At 43.3% G+C, this 17,915-nt stretch overlaps 1 protein-coding gene across 1 annotated transcript; it reads left to right on the top strand.

Moving 5' to 3' along the window:
* Window positions 1-2,782: 2,782 nt before the first annotated feature.
* LOC147893136 (CASP-like protein 4D1) lies at window positions 2,783-3,712 on the top strand. The gene is made up of 3 exons (XM_087386852.1): window positions 2,783-3,072; window positions 3,203-3,338; window positions 3,488-3,712. The coding sequence occupies exons 1-3, from the start codon at window positions 2,783-2,785 to the stop codon at window positions 3,710-3,712; spliced, it is 651 nt and encodes a 216-aa protein (XP_087242978.1).
* Window positions 3,713-17,915: the final 14,203 nt, after the last annotated feature.

Raw genomic sequence — 17,915 nt, 5'->3', positions numbered from 1 at the left:
CCCCTAAAAAAGTCTCGGGTAATATATATCCAAGGTTACAAGAGATAAAGTATGAGATTTTTGAAGGACTTTATATTTACACAAGGATTCCAAGACGTAGGCTCGACACTTCGCACAGTGGGAGCCTTCAGCGACATACTTCGCGAACTGTGGGTTCTTATAGTATTGAAGGCCTTCCCACAGTTCCTCATGCAATATGACCATCGACTTGTGAATGACACTCTTGGGAACTCTATGTTCCTTCTCCAAGCGATCAATCTCATCTACGACAATCTTGGGTTGTCGAGGGACCCCTTGGGAAATGGGTTCATGAAGCTCAAGACAAGAGGCAAGACCATGGCTTTCCATCTATGTTCCTCTGCTGTTCCTTCACTCAAGACCTGTCAGGTTTTTAAACTAGTTTGTTCTCCTGCTATCCAAGATGTAATTGTTCACATATTCTAATCCGTAGATTCTTCACACATTACATTGATGAATATGACAAGTTAGTTGTATGATAGTTAAGGCTAGAGAAGGTAGGCACTGGAGGAGGTAGGCACTGGCAACGAAATGCATTTTTGTTGGTTTAGGATTAATTGCAACCCCCACAAAATATAATATTTAGTAAATCCCAAACAACCACTATGCTTGTTTCAATAAATCCCAATCAATAAATCCCAAACAAGGGAAAATATAAATCCCAAACAGCCACTGAGCTTGTTTTAGTGACAATGACCGTGCATGAGGGATCGACTAATTCGTAGGTTTAGATGAGCATTCAGTTAGAATCAGACTGTAATAACAATGATTATGCATGAGGGGCCATCTAATTCACAGGCTTAGATTAGCATTGAGCCAGAATTAGACTGTAATAACATTAACTTTGCATGGGGGACCATGAGTTCACAAGCTTAGATTAGCATTCAGTCGGTGTATCAGGCTATAATAACAATAGTTTAGAATGTAATAACCAAGAACTATTGTTGTTATTAAAGCCTGCTGAATCGACTCAATGCTAATCTGATGTCTTGTTTTGATCTTTCCTGTAATAACAATGACTTTGCATGAGGGGCCATCTAGTTCACAAGGCGCCCAGATTAGCATTTTTTGATGACCAAGAAATTCTCTTATGGCAACCATCTAGTCACACATCATGGCTAGACGATGATGTATATGACTGCCTATGCTAGGCTGGGCTACCAGCAAAGCTGGGTGTATGTGCCACCACTCCTCCCCCCTCATCCCATTGAATTATTATGATATTGGCTTTGATGACCGAGAAATTCTCCCATGCCAACCATATAGCAACTTCTTTCTTGAGGAAGTGGTGGGGTTATAAAAGAATTGCTTCTTTCAAGGCCCCACTGGCAGAGAGAACTCAACTAAGACTCGTTTCCCTTTTCTCCCCATCCTGCAGCTCCCTTGGTGATGGCTATAGCTGGTGAAGTGTTGCAGGATGGAGAGCCAAGGTAAACAATGGATCCCATGACTTGGGCAGCATTATGAAGGGGCATCGAGGTTGCAGCAGAAGATTCATCATAGGGGTAGAAGGGGGCTTGGAGAGAGCATGGAAGGGGGTATGAGAGAAATTTTCCTGGGTGCGGTGAATTGTTTCTCTGCCCTTAAGTCATTTATATAGCTAGACTTGCCACCCTCCCACTCTTTCCCCCTCCATTTCTTGTGCCAATTGTGCGACTCGAGGTGCCTATCGCTGCTAAGAGCACACAATCCACCAGCTAGATTTTGCCAGTAGCCCAGCCTAGCGTAGACGGTCATCTACACCATCATCTAGCCATGACGTGCGATTAGATGGTTGCCATGCCAAAATTTCTTGGTCATTGGAGCCAAGATCTTGTGTCAGTTGTGTGACTCAAGGTGCCTATCGCTGCTAAGAGCACACAATCCACCAGCTGGATTTTGCTCATAGCCCAGCCTAGCATAGGCAATCATCTACATTAGCTAGAATTTATTGGTCATCAGAGCCAAGATCATGATAATTCAATAAAATAAGGGGGGAGGAGCGGTGGCACATACACCTAGCTTTGATGGTAGCCTATCCTAGCGTAGGCGGTCATATACATCATCGACGAAGGCAATTCCTGGAAAGACTTAAAAGAAAAACCTCATGACCAACCATGTTGCGCGATGGGGAGCCAAGGGAAATGGGTCGTCGTTCCGTGAGGCATTGGGAGAGAACTCAACTTGGTGTTGAGCCTCTTGTAATTGCGCACAACCTTATGCAATGAGGAAGGGACTCAACTTACTGATCAGCTCTAACGCACTGAGAGCATGCATCAGTGTGCTGAGCTGTTCTGATAGAGTCAATGTAAGCAAAAGGCCGGCCCGAGGTCTTCACAAAAACCAAGATGGTTAGTTGCTCGTTGACTTTTAGTAAAGGCCCAGCCTCCGGTCTTTCGCCAATGCCTTGAAATCGTTGGGTAATGATCGTGGATATCGTGCCATGTCTTCTAATATTTGTAACGCTACTACTTCTTCATGTGAAGACGAGCACCAAGGAAAACAAGCCTCGTGCGCGCGCGCGCGAGAGAGAGAGGTTGCACACATACACAGAAAGAAAGAGACAGCGGTTAGCATAGCTTAGGAAGGAGGAACAGAGAAAGAGAGAGAGAGAGGGAGAGGGAGAGAGGGAGGGTGTAGACATACATAGATAGAAAGAAAGAAACAGAGGTTAACATACCTTAGGAGGGAGGAACAAAGCGAAAAAGAGTGAATGAGTGAGTGAGAGACAGAGAGACAGAGACAGAGAGAGAGGAATTTGAAGAAAAGCTTGCAGGTGCCGGCTATGGCGGTCGAATATAACCAATTCAACACAGTTGAGCTCGGGCAACAGCATAAGCAGCAACAGCAGCAACCTCCACCTCCCTTGACGCCCTCCCCTGGCCTCACTCCCATCATCCCTCGCCCATATTCCCTCAGCCACACCCATTCTAACTCCACCTCCTTCGCCGTCGCTGACCTCGTCCTCCGTTCCCTCGCTGCCCTCTCCCTCATCATCGCCCTCGCCGTCCTCGCTTCGGCGTCCCAAACGGTCAGTGGAGTCACCGTCGACTATTCGGCGTCGGGTTCGTTCAAGTAAGGGTCGATTTGTATTTGCATGCACTACTATTGCTGCATTTTCATATTATCCTCATGTCTCGTGGTGGATTTAACGAATCCTGAGACAGATCTGTTAGGTTGAAGGTTTTTTCTTCGTGATGCACAGGTACGCCCTCGCAGTGTCTAGTATCGGAGCTGTTTATTCGCTCTACCAAACAGTAAGTGCGGGCTTCCGTCTAGCTACTGGGAAATTGATGTTGCCTGGAGCAGCATCCCGATACATAGCGTACATCGGTGACCAGGTCTCTCTCTTTCTCGTCATGTGGGATGGCTAGGCCACAACCTAGCACAAAGGAAAGACGTGAACTGCATATGTTTCCAGCTTTCATTATCTTAAATTTCCGCGTCCGCTGCACTAACGTGCTTTGTGTATGTGGGATGTGCTTATTAGATTGCGGTCTGCTTGTTGCTAACTGGTGGAGCGGCAGCAGCTGCAGTTATCCAAGATATCAAAGATTTGTCTCAATGTACTGCTGAAACGTACAGAACGTTCTGCAATCAAAGCGCAGGCTCTGTAAGCATGATCTTCATTGGCTTCTGTTTTGTAGCCACGACAATGACATTGTCTACTCATGATCTCTACAAACACAAATTCGAAAGAAGCACATCGATCTAAACCGACGATCAAATAAAGTCGTCGGTCCAAACTTCCGGGTTTGAAACTGACGATCTTTGCCTATGTTAAAATCTACGTTTTACGTCGCGTATTCTTGGAAAGCCTCCGTGAGGTTGTTGATGTAAACGCATATGAATGCATATTTTAGCGTCACCTATATGGTTCTGCTTGTCGTTATATTGATCCACAACTCTCATTTTTTATTTAAAATGCCAGCTTTTGTTAACTTTCGGTCACACCCAAAACGAAAAGAGACCATTATACAAAATTTGGCCAATACATCATGGGCATATTGCCCTTGGCCTACGGTCCTCATAGAACAAAGTCCAACATCATGAAAGACTTCCTAGAGAATCCTTAGGCATAATGGCCACACTTACATCCTAGAGTAACTTCTTAACTATGCTCAAGATGGAAAGACTCTTTCACCAATGGCCACCCCTCCATCAAACACCACCCGATTTCTTATTTTCTAGATGGCAAGGAGAGCCATAGGGCCAGATTGCCCCCACTTCAATGTAAATCCATGCAAGTCACCTATTTATAACTCTCCATTTATCTTTGCAATAGAACCTAGACATTACACTAGCCCTTCTGATGGCTACTTCAATCTATCTTGAAACTCCTTTGCCAACCAAGCAATCCCAAAACAGATGACACATGACTTGAAGTGAAGGGTCAATGCACGATCGGGTGTAATCGATCGCGAAATTATTTTAGGGGCAATTTTGGGGTGCAGAATAACATGCTCATGGGCGATATTTTGAATTTCAGGCAGACTCGCGCTCTCGCCAAAATTTTTCTTGGCATTATGATTGCGTTACTAGAGTAATAAGGAGATGTAATCTATCAAAACTTGTTCTTGTGAAAACCGCAGTGCTTGACACATGTGCTACTTCTTTGTACATTAGACTATCCATAGTCTGTCCTATCATCTACTCGTAGCTCCTTCTTTGTACATTAGACTATCCATAGTCTGTCCTATCATAGTCTATCCTATCATCTACTCGCATCTCACCACCTGTTATCTACATGCAACTCTCCACGATGATCTAGATTCACGACCACCGCGCTGACATTGGCTTGGTGTGACCACCATGTTGGTTCTTGGAGGTGGTTGTAGCTACTCCTAATTAAACTAAAGAGAATATATATACGTTAATTGGCTAGGTCAATTAAGACCCACATTGGAGTCCCATAATTGTTCATATATTTCACATCGAGTTTAAAACAAGTGGTTAAAAGTTAATCCTAAACAAAGAAAAATGTATTTTCTTTATGCAATCACCACAGTGGTTCTATTTTAGTGCGTCTTGTAGTTAAATCCAAAAAAATAAAAATGAATTTCCTTGCAACAACTACACTGGTTCTATTTTAGTGGGGGTTGCAATTAATCCTAAACTACGAAAAATGTATTCCCTTGCAACCACCACACTTGTTCTTACATTGGTTCTTGGAACTATTTTAGTACTGCTTGTAGTTAACCCTAAAACCAAGGAAAATGTATTTCCCTATGCAACCACCATGTTGGGCAGCTAATTCTAAACTAAGGAAAATCTATTTTCTTGCAACCACCATGCTGGCTCTTGGAACTATTTCAGTGCTGCTTGCAATTAATCCTAAAACCCAAGAAAATATCTTTCTTTGTGCACCAATTTCTTATGCAATGATTGCAACTAGCAACAATCGCTACCAACATAACGGGTGCAATAATATTATTATTTATATTAAAGTTAAAACTTAGAAAGGTTTACACTTGACAAGTATAACAACTTAGCCATTGGTAAGAGCAAAACTTAAAGAAAGAGATTACATCCAAAGACAATTTATAACAACTTAACAATTGTTGAGAGCAAAGTTTTGAACAAAGATATTACATCCAAAGACAATTTATAATAACTCAGTAATTGCTGAGAGCCTTGAACAAAAGAGATTATATCTATATCCAAAGACAGTTTATAAAAACTAACAAGCTAGTAATTGCTAAGAGCCTCATGGAGCAAAAATTGAACAAAAGAGATTACATTTATAAAAACTTAGTAATTGTTGAGGCCTTAGAGCCCAAAAGGTTACATCTGGTGAGGATAACCACTCAGCCATTACTTTTGGTTATGAGCCTCATTGAGCAAAAGTTACAAAGAGAATATTTGTACAACTCAACATTGTCGATTCCTAAAAGACTGCTATACATTATCGTATTCATAGAGGCCAGCCTACCTTGCTACATCCAATTTTTTGAGGAGGTAATGGGGGAGATGATGGAGAGACTAAAGACCGTGCACAAATGTAGGACTCAAAATCCATCCCCCCAACAACATGAGAAAACTCTGCTCTAAAAATCAATATTCCTTCTTAAATGTCTCTGGGGAATCCATAGAGCACAACCACAAAGAGGCCAGCTATGTGCATGCCCACCAAGGTAGCAACATGGAGATGTGGGGGGAATCAATGGACATTACGAAGACATTCTAAAAGAGTAGGAATTTCAAGTCTTGGCAAGTGCAACACAATGACTTTTTATGAGAAAGAAGACAAGATTGGAATCACATTGTATCGAGGGGGGGTAGTAATGTTTGGCATGTTTCCTACCATTCCTGGCATGGTGAAAAGAGTGAGTGAGCAGTGGATCAGATGAGCACGGAGCAGATGAGCAAATGAGAGATGGAAGAGGGAGCATAGAGTAAAGTAGCAGAGGAGGAGTGGATGAGAGATGGAGGAGGGAGCATGGAGCAACGTAGCAAAGCAGGGCGGATGAGAGCAAAGTAGCCAAATCATGTTCGGTGCCATGGTTAAATACACTCTAACATTAATGAGTTACCTTATATTAATCAAAATTTGAGCCACCATGGTGCCATGGAGGCCTGATGGTGCAATCCAAATAATCATGAGCCATCTTAATAAGCTACCTTAAATTAATTGAATTCCAAGACAATGCGGTGACTGGAAGCCCTATGGCGCCATTCAAATAAGCATGAGCCATCTTCAATTAATCAAAATTTGATCTGTCAATTAATGACATGCCTATCCACCTAGGGAGTACTGTATTTTCTATACATTCTTTGCCATGCAACCGCTTCGAAGGCCTTGAAAATAGTAAAATTTGTTCTTTGTAATGCTCTCAGTGGAAGGCACTATGGGATACATTGCATACATACTCATGCGCACACGGAACACATACATAGACATAAGAAAGTAGAAAGAGACAACTCTGTGTAATCCGAATGGGTGAATAATGCATAGAATTATCAAGAGACACTTCGTCTCATGGATATACAATGTGCAGTTGCACCTGCTGACTGAAGGGTTGTGAGTACTTGCACCTCTAGGAATCCATGCTAACTCCATGATAACCTCGTAGATTGTTAATGCTTTGACACATGACACTCACGCTGGACTGTGCGAACCCACACTAACTACTGCGGCCTCATGAGAAGTCAGATTAGTGTGGTTCAACGTGCATTACAATCATTTTTAGGCTTTACCAAGGTAGAGAACTTTTGCAAGTAGAATAAAATATGAAACAAATAAGAAAGTATGTTCACTTGATCCACAACCAAATAAGAAACTCCATTTGCTTAATAATTGCATCAGGATCGACACTCTAATCTCGACACACCATCACCATCATAAAGTGGCAGTTGTGTTGTATTCTCTTGTATGCATGGCCTATTCGCTTGTAGGCATGACCTTTGGGCTTTCATTGCTTCACCGATGCCACTAGCTTTGACTCAAAGAAACACCACTAGTATCGCTTGACGATCCTGCATCATCCCCTCCATGTTCACATGTTTGCCGATCTTACCTTCGCTGGATGTCACTCATATCTGTGTGTCGCCTCCACATCTACTAGCCACTGCATTCAATTCCTCTGCAATGGATCCACCCTTGTTGGCTCAAACCATTGTTTAGGCAGTAGCTGCTCATGAATTTTCGCCCCTAGTAGTACATTGAGGTCTTCCCTCTCTTGCAATGACACTCGACGCTTGAATTCATGTGGCCAAAGAGAGGGGACATCTAGAAGCCACTATCGGAGAGAGTTCCCAAAACCTACTATTCCTCCTAAAATAAATCCAAGATTGGAGTAAATAGCAAAAGTATTCACCACACTTGTTTCCACACTGGTCACCGCAAGAGCACTCATGACTCCTTGTGTTCGAGGCAACTCTGCAATGATGGCCACCAATGCCACACTTTAAGCTACTCTATGGAATTGATAGGTAGAACACGAGCTTCTTTTGAGTTAGTTTGCGGAGTGGAGACTGCCTCTGAAATTGGCTGAGTCTAACTACGTAGGGGTAAGGGGGGCACTGGAGTTACCAAGGTTGTTGTATTTGGAGGGGCACTTGAATCGAGCACATGTGGTTGCGATGAACTGCTGCCCTTAGGGTACCTCTTTCTCCAAGTCCTCTACTCTGCAGGTGACACAATCCATGGGCCAACATTGTGATCACCACTCCAAGGCGCAGGGGAACCTCTGTGTCATTTGTGATGGCAAATAGGAGATTGAGCACCTGACCAACCTTCATCACCATTGGTGTGGCTCTTGTTGTTGCCTTCACCACTGCAAGGCCTCTGCTTGAAGTCTTTCCTTTAAAACAACTGCCCATGCCACCTGTTGATACTATGTAAGCACCAGTATCCCTTGAGTATGCATGGATATCATATACGACTTTGCCTATAGAAATAAGGCTTCCAAAATCCAATGGTAGCCCTCATGAAGCCATGTGCTATTGTGGTTGCTGAGGTGATACAAGTAGAATTGGTATCCCAAACTTTGTCTCCATTGCTATGTTGATCCTATTGTAGGGTAGTTCTCTAACTCTCTATCCATGCGTAGACACAGCTACTCATAGATTAGCTCCACTATTAATGTATGCAGAGCCCATCCAGCATCTACACCCTGTCCCCTTGGCCAAGATGTATGCTGAGTTAAACTATCTCTAGGTGGACGACAATGCGCTCGAGACTAGAAAAGCTTTAAAGACAAACCTTTCTTAACCATCAATCGATAATCTCATCACTGATTGCTCATAGTGGCATCAGAGTGTTGAGCTAGATCAGTGCCATACCCATGAGGGTGAGATCTAAGAGAGCAATGGGCAGAAGATGGGAGATGAGAGCTAATGGAGAAGTGAACAGAGAACTAAGGGCACGATAGAGCAGAGGAAAGAGCACAAGAGGCACTATGAGTGAGCAACAGGTAAAGCTGGACTTAATTGATTCCAGGTAGCAGTGGTGAGGCAGTGGTCAGGGTCTACATGGTGTTGGCTGACACTAAACTCAAGATCTCACTAGCAGTTAAGTGGCCATCATAACAAGGACTGCAAGATTCCACCATTGGATTCTATGCTCCCACTCTGATCCAAGGAATAAGTATCTCCTATGTCACTAGAAATGGACATTTAATGCGACCTTCATGATGATATCTCTACAACCAGAACCCGTTCACTAAAAGGGGTACCACCCGGCCTTGGAGATCTGTTAGATAAAAGGAAGTCAAGCTACAATATTCAAAGATCCAGAAAGGGCCATACCACTGCATCTTCAGCTTCCCTGGCATCTGTCCCATGTGGCTGTTGAAGAGTAGCACCCACTACCCCTTCTTAAAATACTTCTTCTTTGATGCCAAGTCCACTCTCCTCTTTCTTCATGCTTGAATGACATGTGTCAAGTAATAACTCTCCATTTGATTCTCCTCCAAGTGCTCTAGCACATCTAGTGGGAACTCCATCGACTCCTGCAGGAGTAGCCTATCTTCAACCACAATGTAGAGGCTTGGCACCACATACTCCATGAGCGTAAAATCCTCCATACCAAATGCCAACTTGAAAGGTGTCAAACCTATGGTGACTTTGAAAGATGTGTAGTATGCCCAACTTGTAGTAGTAGCTTCTCATCCCAATCTATGCGATGACTCTTCACCATCAATGTGGCGAACCACTTAAACTATTTGCTGGAGGAATTGAGATTGTTGTGTATATAGTAGAAATGTTACTAGTAGTTTGTATCCCAACAAATCACAACAATAACCCTCATATAGAATGTAAAGATGAGCTTATAACATCATTCGACATCAGTCGAGTAACAATTAGAAACAAAAAGTAGTTCAAAACATGATGTGGTGGATAAGGCGACTACTACTGGCTATTAGGGGCAGTTTAGTTGTCCCTACAATTACAAAATTATCCACTACTCCCTAATGTAGCTTCCCTTTACTAGGGGTGTACTAACCCTCCTTGGGTGAAGCCCACGTGGGTGGAGAGGTCACCCTCAACACCTGGCACTCCCGATGGTAAAACTTTTGCCAAAAAGTGGAAGAGACATGAACCCTTACTAGGAATAGTCCATCAGGTGGACCTTGAAAGTATGTGTTGAGTTTAGATTGATGAATGTTGCCTTGGCAGCAATGGGATCTGCTTCTTCTGTGTCTTCCTGGTAGCTGTCATGTAGCTCTGGTTTCTCTTGCATTTTGGTCTCTACCTCTTCAAATCCTGCAGTAGAGGCTAAGGCCTGGTTGGGGAGAGCAAAAAATGATGTATCCTGATATTTGTCATCTTTCAAAGGAACATGTTCAGCAAACAATTGTGTAGACTGGCCTTGCTCTGTTTCATCTAGTTTTCCAGGCTCTATTGGCAGGTCTTAAATTTTTGTGTCACCATCCAATGGCATCTAATTCTATTTAGCATTATGAGCTGTAGCTCTAAGGGCTTCTAACTCCTATGCCATAATCTCATAGGCATACGCAATAGAGGCATACGCCTCATATGGTCGCTGTACAATAGCAAACAAGCGGTTCTTAATATTTGACCATAGGTCTTGAGATGCTTTGACTAGCTGCATCTTCATTTCTGTGAGATCAGAGGAGCTTAAGAAAATTACATCAACCTCCTTTGCCATTTTCCTGAGTTTCTAGTTAACTCCTTCTAATGAATTAATCCGCTCTTTGAGTAACAGATTTTCAATGTCTAAATCGGAATGGGCAACACCCATTCGATCCAACTATAGGAAAAACTCTGCCTTCTTTCGTCCAACCAATTTGTGACAGTAGGTAAGCATTCTTCTGGACTCGCACCTATGTAGTGAGCTTGGAGACATTTTTCTCTTGCATGGTTCTATACTGTGCATATTCTCTTTTGACCTCCTGGACCTCTAACTGTGTAGCATGTAGCTTCTTTTATATGTCGACCTCCTTTAGCATTTACTCATGGCCAGCCCTCTTGTCTTCAGTTAATTCTTGTACTTGTTGTCTCAGTTGCAACTGAATTGTCCTCTGTTCATCAACATAGTGCTGTAGAAGTCAGCGTAGCCTACACGCCTTAGGATCTTTACAGGCTATGTTGTCATGTACTCCTCCTATAGGCAGAACATTTTGCTTCTGTGTTGGTGATGTTGGTAGGTTGGCCATGCTATAAACAAGGGATAATTGTTCGAAATAGCTCTTAGAGGTGTTGTTAGAAGAATGCTAGCAAGGATGTCCTCTGGTCTGCTCCAACTCTCAGGCTTTGGAAGCACAAAATTAGACCGAAGATTTAGCTTGATCTTCTTTGAGGATTTTTTCTCGAAATGCTGAGGCTAGAAACTCTTCCCCTCCAAGGGGTGTATCCCAAAGTCACTCCAGCAGGGATTGGCCATAGACTGCCATAGATGCTTCCTCTGATGAGTATTGGGCATCTTGTAGGGCTTTCATCATGTCTTTCTTTGACTTGTCCACCTGGGTGTTTGCGCCCTGCTACCCTCGCTCAACCCTCCTGCTACCCCCTGCTACCCTCGCTCAGCCCTCCGCTACCCCCCACTCAGCCCCCTCGCTCAGCCCTTTCCTATACCCCCCGCTCAGCCCTTCGCTACCCCCCACTCAGCCCCCCCGCTACCCCCCGCTTAGCCCTCCACTACCCTTCGCTACCCTCACTCAGCCCTCTCGCTACCCCCCGCTACCCTTGCTCATCAGCCCTCTTCTACCCCCCACTCAGCCCTCTGCTACCCTCTACTAAACCCCCCCCCGCTCAGCCCTCTGCTACCCCTCTACCACCCTCGCTCAGTCCCCCCGCTAAGCCCCCGCTACCCTCTGCTACCCCCTGCTCAGCCCTCTGCTACCCCCCCTGCTCAGCCCTCCCTGGGCACTGCTACAGCTAACCACGCCCCCCCCCTTTCGCTCCCCGCTACCCCTTCACTCAGCCAATACCCACCTCCCTCCCTCCCTCCTCCTGGGGAGGAAAAAAAAAAAAAAAAGGAAACCACAACCACCTTTTTTTTTTTTTTTTAAATTCTTGCCATCTTAGCCTCTCCTGCTTCTCCACCTCTTGGCTGCCTCTCCACTTCAGGCTTTTGCACTACCTCTCCACCACCTCACATTGAACGTGCCTCCCATTATGGGGGGGGAACTGGTGCTCCTGCTCCCGGCTGAACATTAACACTAAGATCTGCACCCGCACCCCAAGAGAATGGGGACAAAGCCAAGAAAGACAAAAATAACAACAAAAAAAAGCAAACGACACAACTAAATTTGGCCAGCAAGAGGTGTTCCGGTGAAGCTTTGTGCTGAGGTGGCTGAAGTGGTCACATGCAATGACTGTGAAGCACTGTGTGTGCCTGCAGAGGTCAGTGCTGACTTGACTGCTGAGGTGGCACTACTGATGATGTCAGCAAGGTGACATGGCAATGCTGACATGGCATTGATGATGTGGCACTGATGATGTGGCTTGGATGACGTGTCACTAACGATGTGGCATAAGTGATGTGGCCTACTAACGTGGCTATCGGTGCTGACATGGCAGTCAGTGATGACGTGGTAGTAGTGATGTGGCAATCGATGATGATGTGGCAGTCGATGATGATGTGGTAGTTGGTGATGATGTGGTAGTCGGTGATGACATGGTAGTCGATGATGTTACAAGTTGAGCGGGATGGTGATGTGGCAGATAAGGGTGATGTGTCACTTGATTAGCTAGATGACATGGCAAGTGGTTAAGTGCCACATGTCACGAGGTGAGGCACCAAAATCTATCGAAGATTTTGACAAAATCTTTGGGATTTTGTCGTCTTCTCCGTTATTGTCGACGGAAATCGATGAAGATGGAAAAAAGAAATGACGATTCGTTGTAGACGGTGTCACAGGAGGCGTGTTGTGAAGAGTCACGTAGATGACTCGCTCATTGTAGTCGAAGATTACATCACTGGTGGTGCTCATCATCGCAGTTGTAGGTTGAGTCACCACTGTGGTAGCCGTTGGAGGAGTTAATGTTGCTTCGGCATGGCCTGTTTGGCCTGGAGTTGAGCTCGTGCTCTGTGAGGTTGCCGAGCAGGAGGACATTGGATCCACATGGGTGATGGTGGAGACGTTGCAGGCAGAGATGCAGGAGGGGTAGCCGTAATGCTCATTGGAGCTAAGGCACCATGAGAGTTAGCTGTGGGCGTAGTTGGAGATCGTTGGAGAGGCTGCAGACTTCGTGGATGACACGTTTGCTGTCGATGGCTTGTAGTAGATGTATGGTGGCCATCTGCTGGCGACGAGGATCCTTGGATCCTTTGTTGATGAAGCTATAAGAAAGAACTCACCATACGATGAAAATGAGGAGCTGATGTTGCAGTTCTGTTCACATTTGGTTGGAGATGGCGTAGGGTGCCTTCATAGGATGCCTTCACTTGTTGTGATGCTGTGCTAGAAACTAGTGTGGTGGTGGCTTTGGGGTCCAAAGAAGGAGCCACGTCGTTGTTTGCCCATGGGTTGCCTACTAACTATGGAGCCTTGGATGGAACCAGCCGTTTGAGTGATGCTTCGACGCCATTTGCAGCTGGACATTGGAGAGGTCATTGATAAGTTGCTTCAGGCAAGACAGCTTTGTGAGGGGTCTCTATCAATATCTGAATGAAAACACAAACCTGTCACTCGAGACCTTTCAGAGAATCCTCACAAACTTAAACTATCACAATCTAAATCTCTCTCTCTCAAAGAAGTCTAGGCTCTCAATGATCTCTATCACAAGGTAGATCTCTCAATCAACGGAATCTCTCTCTCTCACATGGATGGAATTGTATGACGGAAATTTCTTTCAATGGATGGAATTTTCTCTCAACGGAAGAGAATGGAACACTCAATCTCTCTCGATCTCTCAATCTCTCAATCACTCTCACGAGAAGAATGGCACCTCAGTGGAAGGCAGAACCAAGCTCCGATACCATGACAAAATATGAAGAGGGGAGAGGAGAAGAGTGGAGATGAGGAGAGAGGGCACAGCTAGAGAGCACACCACAAATGACTAACTATACACTAGATTTAGTTGAAAAAATAGAATATATACAAACCCCTTTAGGGTTAGGGTTAGGGGATTTAACCCTTTCCTTTATAGCACTCTATAAGGCTAGTGCTATGCACATATGATCACGTGATGGTGCTATGCACACATGATCACATGATGTTGAGCGTGAACTCTCAACAGAGCCGTATAGCAAAAAGCAATTAGGTCAGAGACGAGGTGTCCCCTTTGGCGTGAAGTGGAGTGGGAGCAAGTGTTGGAGTCAGATTTGAGTCGAAGTGAGGTCGGATGGGGGGAGTGATGTCACACGTGTTGCGTGGATTAGGTTCAGAGTCGGATGGGAGTGAGGTTGGATGAGGGAAGTGATGTCGCACATGTTATGCAGATTGGGGTTAGAGTCAAAGTCAGATGTTTTCTTATCAGACAGTTGCGAGATTATTGTTGGGGCCAGGCTCACCACTATGCTTGCTTCTTTAAAGTTTGCCTTACCTGTATCACTAATTGAATTGGCCTGGTTGGGATGAAAGCTTACTTGAATGCTGCTGCGGATGACACATGTTTCATGTGTGCCCCGTCAGACTTGTGTCAAACTGTAGAGGTGGAGACTGCTAAAGATATATTTGTCAATCTGAATAGCTAAAACATATACAGGATCATGATTGAGGTCTTTGCAGAGTTGCAGAGAGATTGTGTTGATTTTTTCTTGAGTGGGGTCAGGTCCAATATAAGGTTTGAGCCTAAAACCATTAATTGGTTTGTCAAATATGTTCCCATGTAGGTCAACCAATTTGAAGGTACCTAAAAAAAACTTAAGTACCTTGAAGGGACCATCATACTTGAGCTTGAATTTTCCTAGCATTTTCCCCAACTTTGTGTTAAACATTAACACTAAATCACCTTTTTTGAACAATTTGAACTTTATGTTTCTGTTTATCCATGCTGCCCTCCTTTTCTAAATTATATCAGCAATACGTGAACTTGTGAGCCTATCCTCATCCAATTGTAGAAGATGCTCTAATCTTGCATTGATTGAATCTTCTGGAGATAATTTATTATCTATTGCCACTCTTAGGCTTCCTGCTAGAAATTCCATAGGTACTACTGCTTCACAGCCATATACCAACCTAAGCTGTTAACCCAACTGCAACCTTATGTGCTGTTCTAAGTGCCCATACCATTGAATCCAAGTGTTGATCCCAATCCTCAGGGTGATCAACAACTATTCTTATGTAGACCTTTTTCATCAGTTTATTGGAGATCTTAGCTTGCCCATTGGCTTGTGGATAATAGGTTTTAGACTTGTTATTCAACATCATGTGCATCTTAGTCATCTTCCTGAAAGTTTTGTTGAGGAAATGTGTCCCTCTATTTGACACTATTTCAATAGGAACACGAAATTTGGTGACAATATTATGATAAAGGAAATGTGCTATAGTTCTAGCTTTGTATGTTCTGAGTGCTACAGCTTCAACCCATTTTGTACAATAGTAAGTGGCAACCAAAATATATTGATTACCTAAAAATTTTGCTGGAGGCTTGATGGATCCAATGAAATCTAGTCCCCATTTCTGAAAAGGTCCCAAGGGGAGGATTGGTTGATGGGGCATCCTATCATTGTCAAGTGGTATATCATCTCTCTAACATGGAAAACATGATTTGGCCCAATTATGAGCATCTTTTAGAACTGTAGGCCACCATAAACCAGCTTGCAAAATTTTCTTACCTATAATGTCTCCAAAAAAGTGTCCTCGTGCTGGTCCTCTATAGGCTTCAGCCAGGACATCATTTTGCTCATAATCTTGGACACATCTTCTGATTACCTAATCAATTCCTCTTGTATACAAAACACCAACAATGACTAGGAAAGGTCTGCTCTGTAAAACAAGTTGCTGCATAAGTATTGCACCTACTGCTACATCAGAAGAATCAACAAAACCTCAAAAGCAAGAGTCCAATTAGGTGGTTGTAGAATAGGAGCTATCATCAACATTTTCTTCAGCATATTAAAAGCATATTGCTGTGCATCACCCCAAATGTCTCCCAAATGTATGGCTTTGTTTCCTGTGTCAGTTTGGTGAGAGGATAGCATATGTCAGCAAGGCATCTGAGAAATCTGTAATGCCATTTAATTTCACCTAAAAATCTTTGAATCTGCTTGATGTTTTTGGGTGGTTTAGCATGTTGAATGGCTGGAACTTTGTTTGGATCTATTTCCATTCCATCTTGGGAGATAATGTGCCCTAGTAGAATTCCTCTACTTACAACAAATACACATGTGGCTGGGTTTAAGCTTAGACCAGCCATTCTACATTTGGCAAAGCATAAGATCGTGTTGTAAATGCTCCACTTTTTTCCCAAATACTGAAAAATCATCAAGGAAAACTTTCATAAAGAAGTAAGATATTTAGGAAATACCTCCTATGTATTTTTGAAATGTTGGAGGAGCATTCTTAAGACCAAATGTCATAACATTTGAAGTAAACGCTCTCCATTTAGTGACAAATGTTGTCTTGTCTTTATCTTCAGGTGCCATTTTTATCTAGTTGTACCCACTGAAACCACCATCAAGAAAACTATAGATTTCATATCCTACTACAACATCTAGTAAAGAATCACAAAATGGTAGAGGGAAAGGATCAGTAATGGCAGCAGCATTGAGCTTTTTGTAGTCCACACATATTTTGAGTTTTCCATTCTTTTTGGCTACAATCATAATAGGTGAAAGCCATGTAGCATGTGTAAGAGGATAAATAAAACCAACTCTCAATAGCCTATCAATTTCCTCTTTAACTTGTTTGGCATAGTTGGTATTCATTCTATATCTTCCTTGTATCACTGGCATAGCATCTTGCTTTAGGTTGATTCTGTACTAACAGAACTTGAGGTCTATTCCTTCCATATCTATATAATGCCAAGAAAAGACATCCTTATACTCTATCAATAAGTCTTTTAAAGCCATTTCAAAAGGTGGGGGAAGACCTATACTTACCAAAACTGTCTTGGGGTTGTGGGGGTCTCCAAGGTTCATCTCCTCCAAGTCATCTTGTCAGACTCTAGCACTCTATTGCATATGTTCTTCAAAGTGAGATTCAACTTCTAGGATGGCCTATGCAATTGATTTCTGAGTATCCTCATGTAGTGGGTCATCTGGTTGGGCCTGATTGTCACTTTGGATGCTGGTGCTAATAGAATCTGGTCTCAACTATTTTTTGATTGTGTTCAGTTTTACCATGGTGGTATGTAGGTCGGATGTATGTGTTTGTTGATTTGAGCATGTATACTGATCAATAATTTTGATTACATCAATTTCAAAGATGGGGAAAGCCATAGGATTTCTCCTAAGGAAATTTTCCTCCTCATCCTCCTCAAATTCTACTATCATATTAATGCCTTCTACTTGTAGTGGTTGAGCTTGTTTTGGGAAGCTTCTCCTTGATGAGAGATTGATTTTGAACTTCTTTTTGTCTTTCTTGATAGTAATTCTTTCTGAACCCCAGTTGTGTTTCCCTTTGGCAGCTCGGCTTGCCCAATAACATGGAATAATCACAATCTCTTTCCTCCATCATGAGAACCACAAATGTAACTATGAAGGAGAGTCCCATAATAGTAATTTCTTATCCTCGTAGTATTCCAAGACGTTGTATCCTCCTTTGGTCAGCCATTCTGACTTGAAATGGTGCTGGTGCAAGTTCATTGCAACAAAATTTTTTAAAGAGATCCTCAGAGAGGATGTTCACTCCTGACCATCAACTAGTACCTCAGGAATCCTTTGCCTTTTATAATCCCCATCTATGAGTGGGACTTGACAATCCACATCTTCAATATTGGATGTGTAGATGTCGAGGGTTTCCTCTTCTTTGTGGCTGATTTGTGGGTAGAGCATTATCTATAAAATGGAAATTCTGACATAATTGATGCTTAAAAGCTGGAACAAGACTCAGAAGTTCATCCAA

The sequence above is a fragment of the Dipteris shenzhenensis genome, chromosome 16 (assembly GCF_047967505.1).
Source record: "Dipteris shenzhenensis isolate YYH24624 ecotype China chromosome 16, Dip_SZ_1.0, whole genome shotgun sequence".
Classification (NCBI taxonomy): Eukaryota; Viridiplantae; Streptophyta; class Polypodiopsida; order Gleicheniales; family Dipteridaceae; genus Dipteris; species Dipteris shenzhenensis.
Note: the sequence above shows the minus strand (reverse complement) of the source record. Positions and strands in the feature narration are given on the sequence as shown.

Coding starts and splice junctions, on each gene's coding strand:
- LOC147893136 (XM_087386852.1), top strand. CDS start 2,783: ATGGCGGTCGAATATAACCAATTCAACACAGTTGAGCTCGGGCAACAG. Junction 3,073..3,202: donor TCGGCGTCGGGTTCGTTCAA/GTAAGGGTCGAT, acceptor CGTGATGCACAG/GTACGCCCTCGCAGTGTCTA. Junction 3,339..3,487: donor TAGCGTACATCGGTGACCAG/GTCTCTCTCTTT, acceptor TGTGCTTATTAG/ATTGCGGTCTGCTTGTTGCT.